The following is a 19,289-nucleotide window of genomic DNA, read 5'->3' on the forward strand; positions in this document are numbered from 1 at the left end:
CAGGACGGCGCGGCACCTTAATACCGGATGTGACTTCTTTGTATTCTAGTACTTTTGACCTTGACCATTGCCTACCTTATCGTGTCATTTTTTAAACACATATACTTAAGTATCGATACTGGAAAATCGATATTTTTATTCATATATTTACACTTTTTTGTAAACACAGTGACAATAAATAGAGAAAAAAAAACGACGATTCGTATGGAACAAGAGGCGGTCTTATCGCATGAGGTGATCTCAACCAGACAACCTATGGATGGAGATGAGAGGTATGAAAGAGAGAGCAGTTTAGAGTATACATACATACAAATACATACATTACTACATATACATATAAACAAACATGCTTACATATTCCCACAGGCTGAGGTGTACTGCTACGTGGCGCGTCCCAAGGGTTGCAGATAGGGGAATGCCCGAGAGTCGCAATATGCGAAACAGGGTAGGGGTGAAATAAAATAGCCCTCGCGGACAAAACACAACCCGATGTCAGTGGTCTAGCGTGCCCAGGACTGGAAGGCGACAGGGTATTGTCGTCGCAAGCGCTCCCCTGAGGGTACCAGGTCCCACCTCAGGCGTACTTAAGTGGCCTTACTTCGGTAACCGGGGCTCTGCCGAAGCGGACTGCATATTTCCCTAGGTTCTCGTGGGAACAATATGGATAAATCAAGTAAAAAACAAACAAACACTAATGAAAGTATCATGGAGTTGAAGAAGGCACTGGAGCTCTACGAAAACACAATCACTACCCTGGCGGAGTACATAAAGGGTAAACTAAACGTTCATGGAGAGATCCGCAAACATGTGGCAACGCTAGGCAGTTCGTTTAAAAGGATCACCAGGGAAATTGAAAATGTCGGGAAATCAAACGCATTCACATCTGTAGGAGAAGTGCAAACCTCACCGTCTCTTTACAGAATGTATTCGAACACGACTGTAAATGACTCAGAAATTGAAGTAGATTCCAAATCGGCAACACCGAAGAGTCGAAAAGCGCGGAAAGTCAAAAGGACGGAGCGCTCTTCACCCCTAGAGATTAGCCAGGCACCGAAACTGCGGAAAACTAATATAACAATACAACGGACTTGGCAGTTACGATAAGGCCTGAACTGAAGCCAAAATCGCTTCTTTCGCACGATCATTCAGAGTGGAAAGAGGTAAAAAAAAGAAGCAACTCAAGAAAAAAGTAGTAACGCGTCCTAGTGCTCTTATCATTCGCCCAAGCCAGAAGGATCAGTACGCCGAGATCCTTAAACGGGTTAAGAAAGGTGCTTCCGCGGATCATATAGGCAAATGTGTGGACAAAATTAGAAGAACTTCTACAGGCGATATGCTTCTAATCCTAGCGAAAAATCAAAAGGATAAAACGCAGGAGATAAGAAACACTATCTCTACAGTACTTAGAAAAGATGCTACGGTGGTATGCAAAGTACCTGAACAGGAATTAGAGATTAAGGACCTTGACGAAACAACAACGGTGTCTGAAATTGTAGAAGCCCTAAAGAAAATAACTGGTGGAGGAAGCCATATTTTTGAAGACTGTGTCAAGTCCCTTCGCAAAGCATACGGAGGAACACTTACGGCTTCTATTAGAATAGAAGCAGGATTGGCCAGAACCTTAACAGAGCGGCAAAGCAAAAGATTAAGATAGGCTGGGTCAATTGTAGAATAAGAGCTATTCAAAGGCCTATAAAATGCTTTAGATGCTGGCACTATGGTCACGTTGCAAACAAATGCAGCAACAAAAATGACAGATCGAAGAGCTGCGTCAAATGTGGAGAAATAGGCCACAAAGCCAAAAGAGTGCGGTAAGGAAGCCCGATGTGTCCACTGTGTTGACATTGGGAATACTGAAGACTGTGCTCACATTGCAGGCTGTGGTTATTGCTCTGTATTTAAAAAAGCACTTCTGGTGTTAAGACAGCCTCAAAAATGATCAAGGTACTACAAATTAATCTTAATCGTTGTGAGGTTGCCCAAGACCTACTCATGCAGACTGTACGGGAGCTAAAATTAGACATAGTACTAATTTCGGAACCCTATAAGCACATCAGTGGCCTAAACTGGATCACCGATAAGGAAGGAAAAGCTGTCATCTGGGCATGTGGCACTAAACCTCTCCAGGGTAATCAAAATAATTGTTCTGGATTTGTAAGAGCCAAATTTAATGGAATACATTTCTACAGTTGCTATGCACCACCTAGGCTAACACACGAAGAGTTTGCTGAGTTTCTGGCCAAATTAGTGGAGAATGCCAGAATGTGCTCCCCTGTAGCTATAGCTGGAGATTTTAACGCTTGGGCAGTGGACTGGGGTAGTAAAGCTACTAACACTAGAAGTTGCCAGCTTCTGGAAGCGATGTCACTGTTGGACGTCGCCTTACTTAACACAGGCGATAAACCCACGTTCAATATTGTTGGAAGAGGTGGAAAAGGACCCATGGGGCAAGCCGTACCAAATTGTAGTTAAACAACTGAGAAAAGAAAACGACGTCTACTTGTCCTATTCTACTAGGAAGAATTGTAAGTGCCCTGTTTCCCACACAACTAAAATCCTCCATTTAACTAGGGATTAAGAGACCAGAAGAGATCCCACCTATTACAAAGAAGGAGCTAAAAGTAGCATGCGGTAGGGTTGGAAACAACAGAGCTCAGGGACCGGATGGGATCCCCAACGTAGCTCTTAAATAAGCTATAATCGCAACACCATGAGCGTTCTTCGAGACCTACAACAGCTGCTTCCTGGAAGGCACTTTTCCTACCTTGTGGAAACGACAGAGACTGGTACTTCTCTCTGAAGGTAAGAAGCCACCAGACGAGCCATCGTCACACTGGCCTCTCTGTATGCTGGATACAGCTGGGAAGATTCTAGAAGGCGTTATCCACAACTGGATCGAAGCAGCAGTTGAACCCCGCCTAGCCAACTCACGTATGGGATCAAAAAATGCCGGTATACGCTAGATGCTATAGAGCAAGTAGTCGATATAGCAAAACTAGCAGTGTCTGGGAAAAGATGGAAGAGAGGCTCCATGAAATACTGCCTTGTTACCATCTTAGACATTAAAAACGCCTTTAACTTAGCGAAATGGAAGGTTATCAGGGAAGCACTTAGCTCATTGAAAGTACCTCTATACCTGCGCAAAATAGTCTCTGGTTACTTCTCTGATAGGGTCCTGATATACACCACGCAATTCGGGACAGAAGAGTATAAAGTCAGTGGAGGCGTCCCACAGAGTTCAGTCCTAGGGTCAATTTCATGGAATGTTATGCACGATGGACTTCTAAAGAAGAACCTACCCAGTGAAATTAAACTCGTCGCATTCGCTGATGATCTAGCAGTCGTGATAGTAGCGAAATACTTAGAAGAAATGAAATGGGCATTTGAAAGATCTTTCCAAATGATCACCCTGTGGGTGAACTCAGTCGGACTAGAACTGGCTGAGCAGAAGACGGAGGTAGTGCTTATTACGGGCTGGAGAGTTGCGGAGACCATCACACTCAATGTTGGTAACTGTGAAATGTAACTCAACCAGCTATACAGTACCTAGGAGTAATGATTAACCATAGGTTAAAGTTCAAAGAATAGATAGAGAGAGCTGCAACGAGAGCGTCTTTAGTGACAGCTAAACTATGCCGACTCATGCCTAATGTCGGAGGTCCCAAGCAAAACAGAAGAAAACTATTAGCGTCGGTGACTACGCTAGTGTTTATGTATGAGGTGCCCATATGGTCTGACGCACTGAACAAACAGAAATCCCGACAGAAATTCGCCTCATTTTATAGAGTCAGCACATAATACCGGGTATGGTTCCTATTGCGCTTCTTGCAGATGAAAGGATGAGTCTGAAGCAAAAAATTCCAAAAGACCCAACTTCGCTTGAACTTCGAACCCAGGGAAGACTGAAAAGCTTGCAACAGTGGCAATCGTCCTGGGATAAGTCGACGAAAGGAAAATAAACGCGTAAGCTAATACCAGACCTAGAGCCATGGGTGATGATCATGGAGCCCCCCCCCCCCCCCTCCCCCACTATAAAATGCCTAGCGGCCATGGCGTGGGGACCAGGGATACCGAGGAAAGAGTATTGTTTTTAGTCGGTATTGACGCCTAGATCGTAAGGAGTAAGTGTCAACCTCACCTGCTCGCGTCGGTGGTTCGTACGAATAGCCGACGGCGGTGACTCCAGCAGTCACCGTGGTGCTCCCTGCTCGAACAAGGCAATGACGACCGAGTATCTGGCGGTATAACTAGACAACACTTAACGCAGGTTTAAAAGATCTGTGTCATGGACCCCAACACCTAACTCTATGGGTTTTCCAAACATTACCGGTTGGTTTTGTGCGTCAGATGGCAATCGGCACTGGACTAATAAACCCAACAAACAACCACTACACCAGGAAGGAAATTATGAAAAGGTAAGTTTTAAAAGCGCATTTAGTGGATAGGGCGTCGCCGTTAAACGACGCGCAGACACATCGCCCTACATCTGCGACAAATATGCGAGTGCTACCGAGTACAGGACGGGCTCGGCTAAAGAAGTTAGTCCAAGAACAAAACTTAAAGGTCCGCTTAGGTACATTAAATGTCGGCTCACTAACTGGAATGACAAAGGAACTAGAAAAGCTATTTAAAAGGAGGAAGGTCGACTTTGCGTGTCTACCTGCAGTAGACAAAATGGCGTGGTTCCAAGCGGAAGACATGACTGCCTGCATAGTTTCCGCGAACGACGTGTCCAATCGCGCGAGGTGGAGGAAGAAGATAAGGAAAGCATACCCCATGATCAGATGGAATTAATAAAGCTCAGGAGAGAGAGAGATTGAAGCCTAGATCGAGTCCGACATACGGGGCACCACCATCAGGCCCTATGATACGTAAACGTATTTTTAAAACTCTCCGAAAAAAAAATACACATAAACATACATACATTACTATACACACATACTTACAAGAATACTTATATATATGAGACTGTGTCGAATAAAAATATCGATATTTCAGTCGTATCGTTTCATTCCTACGTATAAACGAGATGACATTTGACAGGTTATATATTATCTATGGCATTGACAGTTAACTAACGCCACAGACAAATAATATTTCGAAAAAAAATAAATAAATAAGAGAGATTTATTATTAACACATGCAATACTTTAAATTGTAAATACTAAAATTGTTTAGGTTATTTTGAAAAATGTCATTTGTGAATTTCAACACCTGTTCCACCGACCATAGTGTCTGTAACACGGTATCCGCTGTTGAGGAGTTGAGATTTCAAAACTTCGACTGTCGTTTCCTTGGTTGATGGTGGAATGAGTACAATTGCGTTACTGGAAAAGGTCAAAATATTATAAAACCTGATAACCCATTACGTGGATCGATGGCATAGTCAAGGTCGCCGGAAGTTGTTCATCGTAAGGATCTTTGAGGGAAACCTGTGCCTTGCAGTGGGCGTTTATTGGCTGAAAAGAAGATCGTATTGTAATTACAGTGGGATGTACCGAAAATGAAGAAACTGCAGCACTGCCTAAATCTCATCCCATTCAAAGATTTTCTCATAGTACATAAACGCCACGCATTATGTCCGATTAGTCTCTTCAGTCTTCCATATAATCTGCCGCAACGAAGTGTGTGGTCTATGGTGTTAAAATCTTTACGGAAAACGGCTTGTTAGGGAAGCTGGGAGACAAGATATATCTATGTATGGTTATCTTAATATTGTGATCGCCACGCCTGGCAGACGGATTGGTGATCACAATATTAAGATATGCAAAGGACGCTGCTGCCCATCATCTGTAAACCTGTTTGTGCGCAGTGGAAATCCCGTATAATCAATGCACAAAATGTGAACTATATAAGATCGTATCTCGGGATTCGAATCTGCGATTACAATCGCAAGTCACAGTCTACCACTGCTTGAAATTAACCTAACATAAATGAAAATTTTCTATTATTTTTTTATATCGTCGTAACAACTGTGGATCCTCTTAACAGTGTCTTTTTTACCGAAAACAATATTAAGAACTTAATCATATTAAGTGACGACTTGCAGTTCACCAGTAGCGATTGTTATACGGTGATGATTTGAAAAGGCACTTACCCCCCACCACCAGCGCCAGTCAATTTGCAAGCCAGCCCGTGACTAATTGCAGCAGAACGTATGTCCTCCAACACCGGATGGGACACCCCCAACGTTGCCAATAGACAATGGTTCATATCCCACAGTTCCTAAAAAAAAAAGTATTTGACTTATTTAGATTTTAAATAGACTTTGTTTTTTCGGCCGGTGAATCTTGAGGTAACGCTACGAAGTCCGAAGTAGAAGTGTTTATATTCATAGCAGCTTCGGCCATATTTATACCGACATAAATGAACAATTATATTTCTGTGGAATTCCCCTTTTCGATGCGCCGCTTACGATGACGTAATACAGCACCCACACATTTAAAATTTCCAAATTTTCTTGTTTTGCTCCCGTTTCTGCATGTCTGATTTTACTGAGCAAATTTACTTTAGCCACTTGCATTGAAAACAACGCACCTTCTATCTTGATTTATTGCTACTGATTTATAAATTCAAAGCAAAATGCCTTTCGGTCAACCTTAGTAAATTATTATTACGGTGATACTATTTTATATATTAAATTTTAGTTTCCAAATACATACTACACTTTGGGAGAATTGTTTTCAAGTACATGCGCATGATCGCATGATCAATAACATGATTGTACCAATGACTGTATCAATAACAAGGAAATAAAAGGAACGACAAATGGATGCCGTCTAAATACGGCACTGGTACACACGGCGTGTCCGGTGGATGCCATCTAACTCCGGCGCTGATACACAAGGAGAGTCCAGTGGAAGCCAACTACCTCCCGGCGTTGGTAACGAAAGGGTTAATAATAAATGTCATAGTTTTTTTTGCAAATGATTCACAATGTAACCCCCCTTATGAATAACTTCTTCATACTAACATGTAAATGTTGATATATGGCTTCGATTTCTCCTTCGATGTTCGTAGCTGACAATTTTTTCAACAGCTGTAATAAAATTATTAACACATTTTAACATATCATTTTTAAAACTGAAATTTTTTTTTTCATTACATAAAACATTTATTAGTGTAATATATCAGTTTATACATTAATAGAATTCAAAATATCCTCTGTTAGATTTAATACAGACCTATAAATGTTGAGGTTAGTTAACAAGTCATAAAATCTGTTTATAACAAAATTATTCTCTGCTATTGTTACGGATTGCTTCTAGAACTTCACATTATCATGGCATTTAGGTCATGATAGAGGCTTTAGGATTCTTGGGCGGGTTACTGGCAGGTACAGCGTAAAAGGTTTCGGCATTGATTTTATATACTAGATGGCAAAAGATTGTTGATGACGAAGGTGAATATATTTTTGATTACAAATAAAAACTTGTTACAAATATAGTCGTGTGAATTTAACTTAAGATAACGACATTACTTTCCGGACCTCCTAATATATAAGTCATACCTCAGCAGCAGTGATTGACACTTCATCTATAGCGGCCATAACATGGTCGATGGCAGCTGTGTTCCTGCCACGCCGAGCTGCCACAACTGCCAGCAGCCTGCTCGTCTCACGAGGAACCCGGGAGTCGATCAGCAAGACACGAATCTCTGGACTGGGCAGTAACAAAGGCTCTTCACCTTTCTTGAAAGATACCAGAGAGCCGAAGGTACTTGTCGTATTGTCTATACCTGTAAGGGCATATGATATATTCATTTACTGTCAACTAAGTCACTTTTAGATGGTATATGTAAATTATAACTTTACATGCGTATTAGAGAAGAGAAATATTTTCTATTAACCAAAACCATGTATGTTTGTTAATATATGTGTAAAATGTATAAAGGTTTGAATGTTTATCTCATTTATCAATAAATTATTATAATGTCCTGCTGATTTTGTTTTGCTAGAAGTTATTGGCCAGTCACATTCCAATAGAAATAATAAATTATTACAACATGAAATATGTGTGTATGTATGAGTGATTACTTTATATAAGGTAATTGGAAATAGGTTAAAAAAGGTGATGTAAATGCTTAAAAGCTTGCTCATAAATGAGCTATACATTTACCCGTTTAAACCTTTTACATCTATAAAAAATCATCCTGTATATATGCGGTTCTTATGGGTTAATAAAATAATTTAACTTAAAAAGTTTCCACCTACATTTAATACATTAAAACCTTATTGCTGAAAAACGCGATATACCTTCACCTTGTAAATCTGTCAAGGAAAAAGTTAGGTAGATATTATTTACCTGAAGGTGATCCATGCGTAATCTTTTCGCAATTATACGCCCACGCAGATATTATCTTTTTCTCCTTTTCGCTGAACTCCTCAATACGTCCCGAAGACTTCAGCTTCACCAGTTTAACCATAGCTCCACAGAGGCAAGTCGCAAATGACGCCGAACTACCGGTTCCAGCACCAACGGTCAATTCTGACGTCATTTTGATCGAAAAGTCTTCTATTGTTAAACCGGAACTTCCGAAAATACCGCCAAACGCGTACAAGAAACCTCGAAGGGAGTTCTTCTGGAAGTTTTGCAGATCATCGAATCCTGGTCTGATCTTATGAAGCGTTTCTTCAATACTCTTCAAATATTTATCATGGTCGATTGCTGTTGGTTCGTCCCAAGAGATACCTCCAGATGAAGTGGTGGTGAAGAGGTTATCAACGATTGGTTTCAAGTTCAACGCGTCGCATAAATCGACGTTTGGGAACTCTATGTGAATTTTCGGATCAGCTGACTTGGATAATTCCTGAAAATCATCATTTACTCGTATAGACAAAAATATAAATTTATATATATACGATTATATTAGTAAAACGACTATATCCAATCACCCAGATTAAAGTGACCACTCTGATTTTTTTTTTAATTACTAGGATCTATGTTCCACAGACAGAGTCCGTGTATTTGTTTTACATTTACGTTTAATAGTAACGATTTTTTTTGCTCATGTTTATGAATATTACAGTACTCGGCGACAAATATTGTACATCGACCTTTGGAAAGAGACAATCGGCTAATTTCGACTTCGTAGAGCACTATCTCTGTCCCACACTACCTATGTGACGTTTTGTCAGTCGTATTTCGTGCGACAGAGATAACGCTCTACGAAGCCGAAATTAGCCAATCGTCTCTTTCCAAAGGTCGATGTGCAATATTTATCGCTGGGTACTGTACAGTGTTTAAAGTAAAAAGAGTACGTCTCTAAATCTATTTTAACGACTAAGGTTTTAGTGTTTCGTGCGACCATTTCTTCATCCCTACTCCAATTTGCCATCCTGTTTGCATACTAGTATCTGCGCGTATCTGAAAGTTTATTAGAATGCAACAAGCCAGTAACTTCTGCCTTTTCCTGCCTACAATTTTAAATAATTCACACTGTGCAATAATTACATGGGTTTGCTACTGCTCATAAATAAGTGTCCAGATGATGGAAAGCAGCTTTCTGTGTACCATAAAACTATACTACACATAAATATCTTTAAGGAAGGCCATTGCCTTGAGGGCGTTTATGAACTGAGTACGGAAAGGAATAAAAGAGAGATGTGTAGAAGATAATGTGAAGGAAGAAAATAAAATAGAGAAAAATGTAAAGAGAACATATTGTCCCTGCGTACTTAACACAGGGATATGTACGAAACAAACCCTTTAAAATAAGACTAGATAGTGCCCAGAGAACTAAGGACCTTCGTCCATTCCCCCCCCCCCATTTTTTTAGCTTTTATGGCCAATTGTTATAAATCTGCTTATTACATCCGGACAATGTACACAGTCGATAGCGTGGAGGGGTGCGGTGACTACGACCACGTTGGCGGCTGTCATACAGTAAACCTCTTTTCTACTTCTCTGTCGCTGAACTCATGTGGATCCGGAGTTATTTTTATCATTGCCAATTTACTCTACATCACTAGGGTTCATCATAATATCTGTCAATAGACGCCCACTTCAAGGCTACTTCGTCTAAAGATCGCCACGATGACCGATCTTTGCACTACGCGAAATTTACTGTATCTCGGTCCAACTAATAGGAAGCATCTAATGGATTCAGACGTTATTTTGCGGAAGTCCATCCTAAGTAAGAAAAGGACCGATATAGCTACTTCCGCCATGTAGCAGTAGTCGAGCAATAAAGTGCACCGCCTGCCAGCCTGCTGATAAATGCACATGCGGCAAACAATGCGAATTACACAACTACCACCATTAAATCACTCAACACGTATTTCACTCATCTACGGGGCATCCTCAGGAGTAATGTTACACCGATTAGTGCCAAACACAGAGTTAATAGAAAGCGTGTCCACGCTGCGTCTACTGGATCGTGGTAGCCATTCGAGAACCTTCCACCTTCACTTCAGACGAGCAAATCTTTGACCCTGGTCCTTCTGCCTATCTCCTAATTCATGATTCAATGTAACAACGAAGCTCCGATCATAGCTCTCTTCATTGACCTTGAAAATGTCGACAGTCTAATAAGGAATCTACTCGTGCCCCTTCAACCATCTCAGGCAGTATTTTTCAACCTTTTATATACCATCCCCCACCTCAGCCTTTTTGAAATTCTTACGCCCCCCTATGTAACACATATATTTGTATTTTAAAACGAAAGGGTTAAACTCGTGTCGAGTCCACTTTCAAATTGCCCTGTGGAACATGAACCCCACGTCGGAAAACACTGGTGTAGTAATAAAGATGGTAATAAAAGTAATGAACATTTCATATTAAATTAACAAGTACACATCGTGAGACAAGGTCTTAAATCCAATCATGCATGTGTTACAGGCATATTCATCACCATCATATCAGCTGATGGACCTCCAATGCAAATAGGCCTCCCCCAAAGACCTCAATTACGTGGTCGGTACACCTAGTAGAGACATACCCTCGCCGTGTTCATCGGGTTAAAGAAAGTAAAAATAATAAAAAAAAATCAATTTTAAATAAAAATTCGAACGCGACTGTACATTTTTTTTATAAATTAACAAGTACACTTCGTAAGACAAGGTCTTATATCCATTATATTCTATCGCGCATGTATTACAAGCAAATGATCTATCGAACGAGTATTTTCATCGGTACTTTAGATCAGGGGTTGGAAACATTTCATCGCAATATATTTTAATACAAAAATGTCTTATATTTTGACTCGCATATCACTGTAGCGAAAAAAAATCTTGTCTATGATTTAACATACACTTATTATATTCTATAGAGGCATTTATAATTGTTATTGTTTTTTTAACTAATTAACATTTAGATACCATCAGTAAAACTTAGGTCTCGACCAAAGACCGACACGATGACCGGTGCTGCCCTGCCCGTATCCAGCGAATTTAACTTATATAATAGTAAATCTTATATACAAATAAATAACATCGCAGGAAACGTTTCTACTTGGCATTATAATATTTGCTTATTGATATAGTTCATTTAGCGTTTAAACAAAGTCACCTCAGATACGCCCCACAGATCTATTATAGAATATACATATATATAAATAAATAAAATTGAAGTTTCTGTTTGTAACATTAAAATAAGCACTTTTTACTTCATGCATATTAATACATATAATACACGGTACATATACCAAAATAACATTTTTTTAAAATTTTGTCTGCCTGTCAGTTTGTTCCGACTAATCTCTGAAATGGTGGGACTTACACTGACAGGTAGATGATGTAATAAGGAGTAATTTAGGCTTACTTTTATTTAAGAAAAGTTATTAAATAAAATTATATTTTGTAAATCCCACGCAGACGATGTCGCGGGCACAGCTAGTAAAATATATAACTCTACTATGTCACCACTCCGAAAACTAGTTGAATAACATAGTCCTTTCAGCCTATAAATGCCCACAAGGTAAAGGCCTTACCCAAAGATATTTCTAGAATCGCAATCGCAGTACGGTCGCAGCGATTTTCCACGACTATATGTCGTGGGTCCCGCTAGTGGGAGCTAACCACGCCGCGTCCACCGGATCGTAGTTAACATTCGAGAACCATATATATATATATAAATATATATATATATATATATATATAGAGAGAGAGAGAGAGAGATACACACATATAAGTACAGGGCAACAGGCAAAGAAAAGAACGACGTAAAAATATAGATAGGTTTACATAAATACTAGAAAAAAAAGAATAAATACTAGAATTTACGTAAAGTAATAATGTAAAAGAATTGATAGTAGAATCATCCGGTGAGATTCGGATAAATAAGAAAAAAATTCAGTAATAATGTAAACAAAAATTAAACTGCAATAGATAATAGATTTAAATACGGTGTGAAGGAGTGAAATATATATATATATAAAGCAAACATATAAACTAATGTTTTGCTGTATGTCTATTTAGATTAAATAAATAAAAATGTTGACGATCACTGTCTGTACCGTAAACCGTTAGTTGAAAGCGTACATACAATTAAAAAATAATTAATCTCTAATGATAATTTTTAAAGACTTAGTGTTCACTACAACAAATTAATAATGGAATATATTTACATTGTATTATAATTGCATAAGTTTTATATTAAAAAAATTACCTGAATAATAGCTGTGGTCCTCAGACCCAGGCTTACAGCCAAAGCGTGCTTTCCATATAAAACTGAATGTTCTCCGTGAAGTATTATTTTCCCGGGAGCAGACACTTTGATTATTTTTCCTTTCATTTTTTACGTAACGACGGGGAACAAAGAAAACCACAGAGCTTATATTATGCTATTGTAATATCTTAACAAAATTAATTTAATATATCACTGTTTATTCCACTGCTCCACTGTTAGAGTCTTTTGTGTGAACGCGTGTATACTTTTCAACTCCTCTTGCAGAACTGCGTTCACGAGTCTGTGGAACGAATTTTTTTTTTAATTTCTTATTACGTAATCGCTTGCGGCCAGTTACGTATATACTTGAGAGATTTTAAACGCAACAATGTTTTTTTTAAACTCGATGTTTTTAAATTTATTACTACTTAATATATCTGTAGGAAGTTAACACCAGTACATAGGTTTTCCCCCATATATTTCCAACAGGACAAGTTGGAAACGGCGCGATTTCGGCGTCTTCCAACAAGTCCAGATAGGTCTAAGGTTTAGTTACCGCCTTGACTTACGGAGACTAGATATAAAAACTATTTCGTTGTTCAAGCACTGAAGTTGTATATGTAGAATTGCCACAGGAAATAAATGATCCAAAACAGTCAACAGAACCAATATCAGTAAATTGGACTTTGTCAGGTAGGCTTTTATTTTTTTATCACTTACTAATTTTTGACCACCAACTCATCTCTTGGTAAGCAACTACATGATTTAAAATGATGCAGACAGAATTGTCTGTTCAATTTCATGAGGAATCGGTGAAGAAGAATAAGTGACAGCATTAGCCTCTTATCAGGAACCATCACGCCTAGACACTCATTTGGATGAGCTGGACCGGAAATGCTTGGAGCGCTCCATTGTTAATTATTATATTTTGTTGGTGAATCTACCTACAAAACATTCACACCCGGCATTTAGTTGCCGCGACATCCTAAATACGGGACATGTGCTAGATCCTCCAGGCGCGACAACCTTAAGACAGACTTCATATCAAACATGTCTAATTTACTTCGACCTAATCGACTTATGTATTAAATAGGTCACAAAGCTTGATCATTCAAAATAGAAGCGTTTGTTGAAGTTTTTTCCACCACTTTTCCTCCCAGCGCTAACGCTTTCTGAAGTGATAGTAATATTAGCCAGACAATATAAACTAACCAAATCGAGGTTCGACAGTCTTGGACGCCTTTAAGTCGGAATACTAGACGCGTATTGACAGTCCACGTTGAGGTCATCTTCAGAAGACCTTTGCGCCAGGTCAATATCGTTAACTCAAGCGATTTAAAAGCTCGACGACCTCCAAATCAGGTTTAATATCAAATTTAATTAGGCCCAAGCCCAGCAACGCCCTCTAGTATACAGGGCAATTAGTTATAGGTGTAAAATCTTTAAATGGGTAAATGTTTCTCATTGTCTGTCAATTATTGTAAGTATCTAATAGGTTCAGGCGTCACCGTGCAGAAATCCGTCCTAACTAAGAAAGGGACCAACATGTAGCTACTTCCGCTATGCAGCAGCAGTCGTGCAACAAAGTGCACCGCCCGCCAGTCCGCTGATAAATGCGCGTGCGGTAAACAATGCGAAACACAACTACCACTGTTAATTCACACTACACGCGCTTCACCCCTCCACAGGACATCCTCACGAGATGCTACACTGACCAGCGCTAAACACCGACTCGGTGTTTGTGTTGTATCGAACTTACTGGAACCTTCTTCATAGTATAAATAGGTGTACTCCCTATGTAGACAGTTCAGTGTTGTATTTCTAGTTATAAGATCTACGATCAGTGATATAAAATGACAATTTGGCAAGTTGGACAGTGATTTCTTAAGCGATTTGGAAGGGTGGTTTGGACTAAGCGAAAGTATACTTTGGGTGACCATGTGATTTGTGAATAAATGGCTCCTTGTGAACCAATTATGTTTCATTCCGAGTCAGAACCCACAGTACATCATTAAAAATCTGTACTACATTATCTACCAACACAACCACAGACCTTAAATGATTTTAAATTTATATAAAAGTTACTATCTCATCTCAGATAATATATACAATGGGCAAAGTAATTTAAATATGACCTTAGTTGTTTTTATTCTCATGTAAATTAGAACGTCTTACATAAACCAAGAAACCAATGATGGAACAATATTGTACGTGCATCTTTTTTACTTCATAGCACCGTAACATAATATTACTAGTATAATACTGTGATAAAAAAGTAATGAAAATTTGTTTATAAAATTTAAATTATTTATTTATTCTTCCAAATCAATTTCATACCCTTCATAGTAATCTCTCATCCGATAAAAGGCACTTTTGCCAATAAGAAAATAAGGAAGAAAGAAGGATTTTAATAATTCTTATTTTATAAACTTCCTTGTTTTCTTAATAGAATATAAATCTAAATAGGTCTTAAATTGAAACAGGTCGTCTAGTTTCTATTAATTATGTAATGAATTTTCATCTTGCCGTAAATCTAATACCTCTAATACCTCAGAAATCTCTTTACGCTTTCCTATCTCGTACAGACCGAAGTCCTTCAAAAACAGGACTTCTCATAAGTAAGAAAAGGACCAATATTGGTCCAGTTGTAGCCGTGCAACAAAGTACACCGCCCGCCAAACCGCTGATAAATGCGTATGCAGCAAACAATGCGCATTACACAACTGCCACCGTTAAATCACTCAATACGTGTTTCACCCTTCCACGGGGCATCTTCAGGAGTTATGTTACACCGATTAGTGCTATGTGTTTGGCAATAATTGGTGTAACCGAATGAGTGCCGAACATCGACTTGGTCGATTGGTATTACTTGGCAAACATTACATTCCCATGCACATGTCTCGGTTTCAGAACCATGGATTCAGGACTCAATAGATCGTTGTAAATATTTCTGTCCAGTTCATCAGAATAAATATTTAATCTATGATCAAATGTGCGTAGTCATTAAAATTAGACTGTGTAATATGCCTAATTTATTCAACATTAAAAATAAACTTTTTTTAAATAATGATAAACCATAGATTACCTATGACGCGCAAGCAATGGCTTCCCTTGAAACTTGTCCGACACTATGACAGCTGAGAATTTGGCGCCACAACCGTCGCTCTCATCTGTCACTTCCTGTTAAAAGATAAAGAAAAAAAAACTACATTTTCAATTCAAATATACAATGTTCATTAAAAATTAAAATTTATTTTTACATGTTTACAAATAAAGGGAAATTGATTACAAGTGTAATAGCTCTAAAGTGGTTAATGTTTATTTGCTGTCAATTAATATATGCAAGTACCAGTATCCATGAATCAATAGATTCAGACAATTAACAACATAATTATAAGTAAAAGCGTTTTGTAAGTTTGAATTACTACATATTAAAATAATTTATTATTTACTATCTGTCCTTGCATAGTTTGTACTCCCATAAGTTGTGGTAACAACAAGTACATAGAACCATTTTATATTTTTCTAATAACCTACTAGATGGCGGTACTCAATAAACCTCTTTAGACATACTAACTTACCTATGCTCTTAAAAACCACTCTGAATGTATGTAGTACATGCAGAAAATAAATAATATATTCCAAAAATTGTGTTTCTATCTTCCTGGACCTTGAAGAGCAGCCTAACATTGTCTGCAGCTTGTCAAATTCCAATAGAGAAAAAATTGGAACATATTTCAGAGTGATTATATATAGCAATAAAAGTTTTAAGTTTAAGTTTAGCTTTTTGCTGACAAATAAGCTACATATTTACCCCTTTAAAGCTTTTATGTATAACCAATCAGCTTAAGTATTGACAATCTCTGATAGTAAGTTATAATCTTAAAAAGTTTTTTGCAAATTCCTCGGCTATGACCTCTTTAATTGTCTAATCACAAGCTCGTAAGCCCATAAATCACAAAAGTATAATCTTCGTCATTTAAATCATAGGATGTCCACAGCTGGATATAGGCCTTAAAAAGATTTTCAATAGAACTGGTTATTCAACTTGAAGGTGCATGTCATACATTGTGCTTGCCGGTTTTTGGTCCCTACTCCAGATCTTAAAGACTCCAGCGACCAACAATTCTAAACTTTGTGCTGGATCTTTTGTCCATCTATAAACCTCCCCATTCCTGATTCAAAGAATTTCTCTTAGAGTAATATCTAGTGCAATCGGCACCATGTTATATTAAATAAATATAATTCTCTAGGTTGTTCGTCAAAACATGTCTTTTTCAACAATACATTAAATAAAAGTTAAAATCTAATAGGTACCTGTCTTTGCATTACCTTGGAACATATCAGTAGTTTTAAAACTTTACTTATAAGGTCAATATCTGAATTATTTCTACAATCTCCTCTAAACATTTTAATGATGCCACGGTAATTGGAGCCATATGTAGCTCAATAGTTCATTGTCCATTAACCCATGCATTATTAGCATGGAAATTGGTAAAATTAAAACCAGTAAGTTGGACCAGAGCCTATATATACTAAGCTACTAATATGTGTGTAAGTACAGCATTGTTTTTTTTACTTAAAACATAAAAGGCTTTCTCAAAGTAGTCAGTCAACAAATAAAAGTAACACTGAATATTGATCACTTTATTATATTAAAACTTAACAATTTGTGCATCATTACTTGGTTTTAACTTTCAGGGGAACTGGAAGACATGTTGGCATAGAAAACTGTTGATAATTAAAGTAAAGGAAAAACATTATAAAGTGCGAGCATGAATAAACAGATATAAGTAATGGAAATAAATCTGGGTACTTTACAGGTGGATTGACAAAAAGTGTGCAGATTGTCAATACAAACACACCTATGAGAGACAAAAAGAAATAAAAGCTGACAAGGTTTAATAACATTGAATTTTCACTGTCACCCTGTTTTATTGTTTTATAAACTCTGTTTGCATTTAGAAATGAAAATATTCCTGCATTTGGTTCTGATAGCTTTAGAGCCATATCAAAAACAGCAATATAAATCAAAGTAGTTGACACAAAAGGTATTAATAAACCATCCTTAAGCAGCAAAGGGAGCATACTGAAATTGGAAACAAGAAGAAACCAAAAGCACATGAAAGGATCTTCAGGTAGATGTAATGCTACTGGAACAGCAACTAGTAATATTGTCTTCTCATGTACTTGAAATGAAAACAGGAAAAATGCTAATGACACATTGATGAGAGATAATATAAACTTTTTTTTGTTAATTCTAAAGAATAGATCCAGACATGATGGAAGTGCTGCAATTGCTGTAGTTATTAAACATATTTTAGCCATCAATTCATTTGAGTATAGAGATTTTAACTTAATAAACACATTAATGAAACACCACACATTTGACACTTTGTCTTCAAAAACTCCTCGTTTCAGTGGAAAAAGTCTATGAACAACTTGAGACACTGACTCCCAGGAACCAAGGAATGGATACCAGATTATAACAAAGGTACATATTACAGCCACAGCTAACTTATTAAACCGGCCGATAATATAGTACAATTTTTTCTTGGCCGGTAAGTTAATGAAACATTTTCTTAAAAGATAAAAAAAGAATGGCAGTGAATGATACAATTCCATCTGTTTGTAATTTAGTGCAAGTACAAAGAACACAGTAGCTAATATGTCATTCTCTATAGCAACAACATAAAATGTAGCCCACAAAAATAAACCTAATGATAAGCTATTGTACTGGAAATGACCATGATCTATTAAAATTAAGCCAGGGTACAATAATAGAAGTGTTGCAGCAACATCAGTTCTCTTGAATATGTTCTTCTCCTCTTTAGGTTTCACTCTTTCAGCGTCAATACACAGACATAATGCAGCTGTTACATAAAAATATAAATCACTCAAAAACACTGTCCATCGCATAAACATTTTATGGTTCTCGTTCTCGTAACCTCTCGATGCAAACAGACGAACTGATTCTGGATCAAGCCAATCTCCGACGACTGCGATAAGTAACGTGTGGTACGCCGTAAGGGGCGGATAATCCAAGCCCCAATATTCAAGGTCGTTGTGAGTTGTATTCATGTACCAACTGGCAACCGGCGTATGCAGGGTTATTTCTTGCCAATGCCGTTGGGCTTCGAAATCTCCGTACATCGGCGGTGTCTTGTAACCGGAATAAGGATACGCCGCAACACACCACCGCACCAATAAAGCAAAAAGTACACCTACTAACAACACATCTTTTGAAATAGTAAATTTATCAGGATCTGATTTCTTTCCCATCCCGCCGATTCGTTATTACAATGTTAAATAACACGTACGCTCATTCATGAATATTATCTCTACCGCGACAAACATAGTAAGCGGTATTTTGACAGACTATACTTACTACGTGAACGGCGTCCAACTCCTTTGTTAATTTCTCTTTAATATACGCCTCCGTGTACACCATAATTGAAACTTTATTCAGTAAATGTATAAAAAAGAGAAAATTTTATTTACCTTCAAGGGAATATAAAAATATTTCAAGCTAAACTTTGCTGCTGACACTTAAAGGTTAAGTTCACAGATACAATACGAATTTATTTACAACATGAATTTATATTTTTATTGATACATTAAATGTATTTTAATTTTAATCGAGAAAAATATGTGAACAAAATAAAAAAAGGAATCGAAGAAATA

General features: G+C 37.8%; 3 protein-coding genes across 3 annotated transcripts; all 3 read right to left on the reverse strand.

Annotated features, from left to right (window-relative positions):
* Positions 1-5,116: 5,116 nt before the first annotated feature.
* Positions 5,117-12,795, reverse strand: Mvk (Mevalonate kinase). Its single transcript, XM_068767498.1, has 6 exons — positions 12,606-12,795; positions 8,304-8,808; positions 7,511-7,737; positions 6,974-7,039; positions 6,098-6,225; positions 5,117-5,327 (listed from the first exon to the last, which is right to left on the reverse strand). Exons 1-6 carry the CDS (start codon positions 12,729-12,731, stop codon positions 5,195-5,197), a joined length of 1,185 nt encoding a protein of 394 aa, XP_068623599.1. The 5' UTR covers positions 12,732-12,795; the 3' UTR covers positions 5,117-5,194.
* LOC137924149 (bolA-like protein 2) lies at positions 12,737-19,166 on the reverse strand. Its single transcript, XM_068767499.1, has 3 exons — positions 18,994-19,166; positions 15,691-15,785; positions 12,737-12,906 (listed from the first exon to the last, which is right to left on the reverse strand). The coding sequence occupies exons 1-3, from the start codon at positions 19,054-19,056 to the stop codon at positions 12,816-12,818; spliced, it is 249 nt and encodes an 82-aa protein (XP_068623600.1). The 5' UTR covers positions 19,057-19,166; the 3' UTR covers positions 12,737-12,815.
* gny (garnysstan) lies at positions 17,105-18,981 on the reverse strand. Its single transcript, XM_068767496.1, has one exon. The coding sequence runs from the start codon at positions 18,885-18,887 to the stop codon at positions 17,286-17,288; it is 1,602 nt and encodes a 533-aa protein (XP_068623597.1). The 5' UTR covers positions 18,888-18,981; the 3' UTR covers positions 17,105-17,285.
* Positions 19,167-19,289: the final 123 nt, after the last annotated feature.

This window comes from Battus philenor, unplaced genomic scaffold, assembly GCF_028537555.1.
Source record: "Battus philenor isolate CCGP_79_NKW_IND1 unplaced genomic scaffold, ilBatPhil1.0.hap1 SCAF_23, whole genome shotgun sequence".
In the NCBI taxonomy this organism is placed as follows: Eukaryota; Metazoa; Arthropoda; class Insecta; order Lepidoptera; family Papilionidae; genus Battus; species Battus philenor.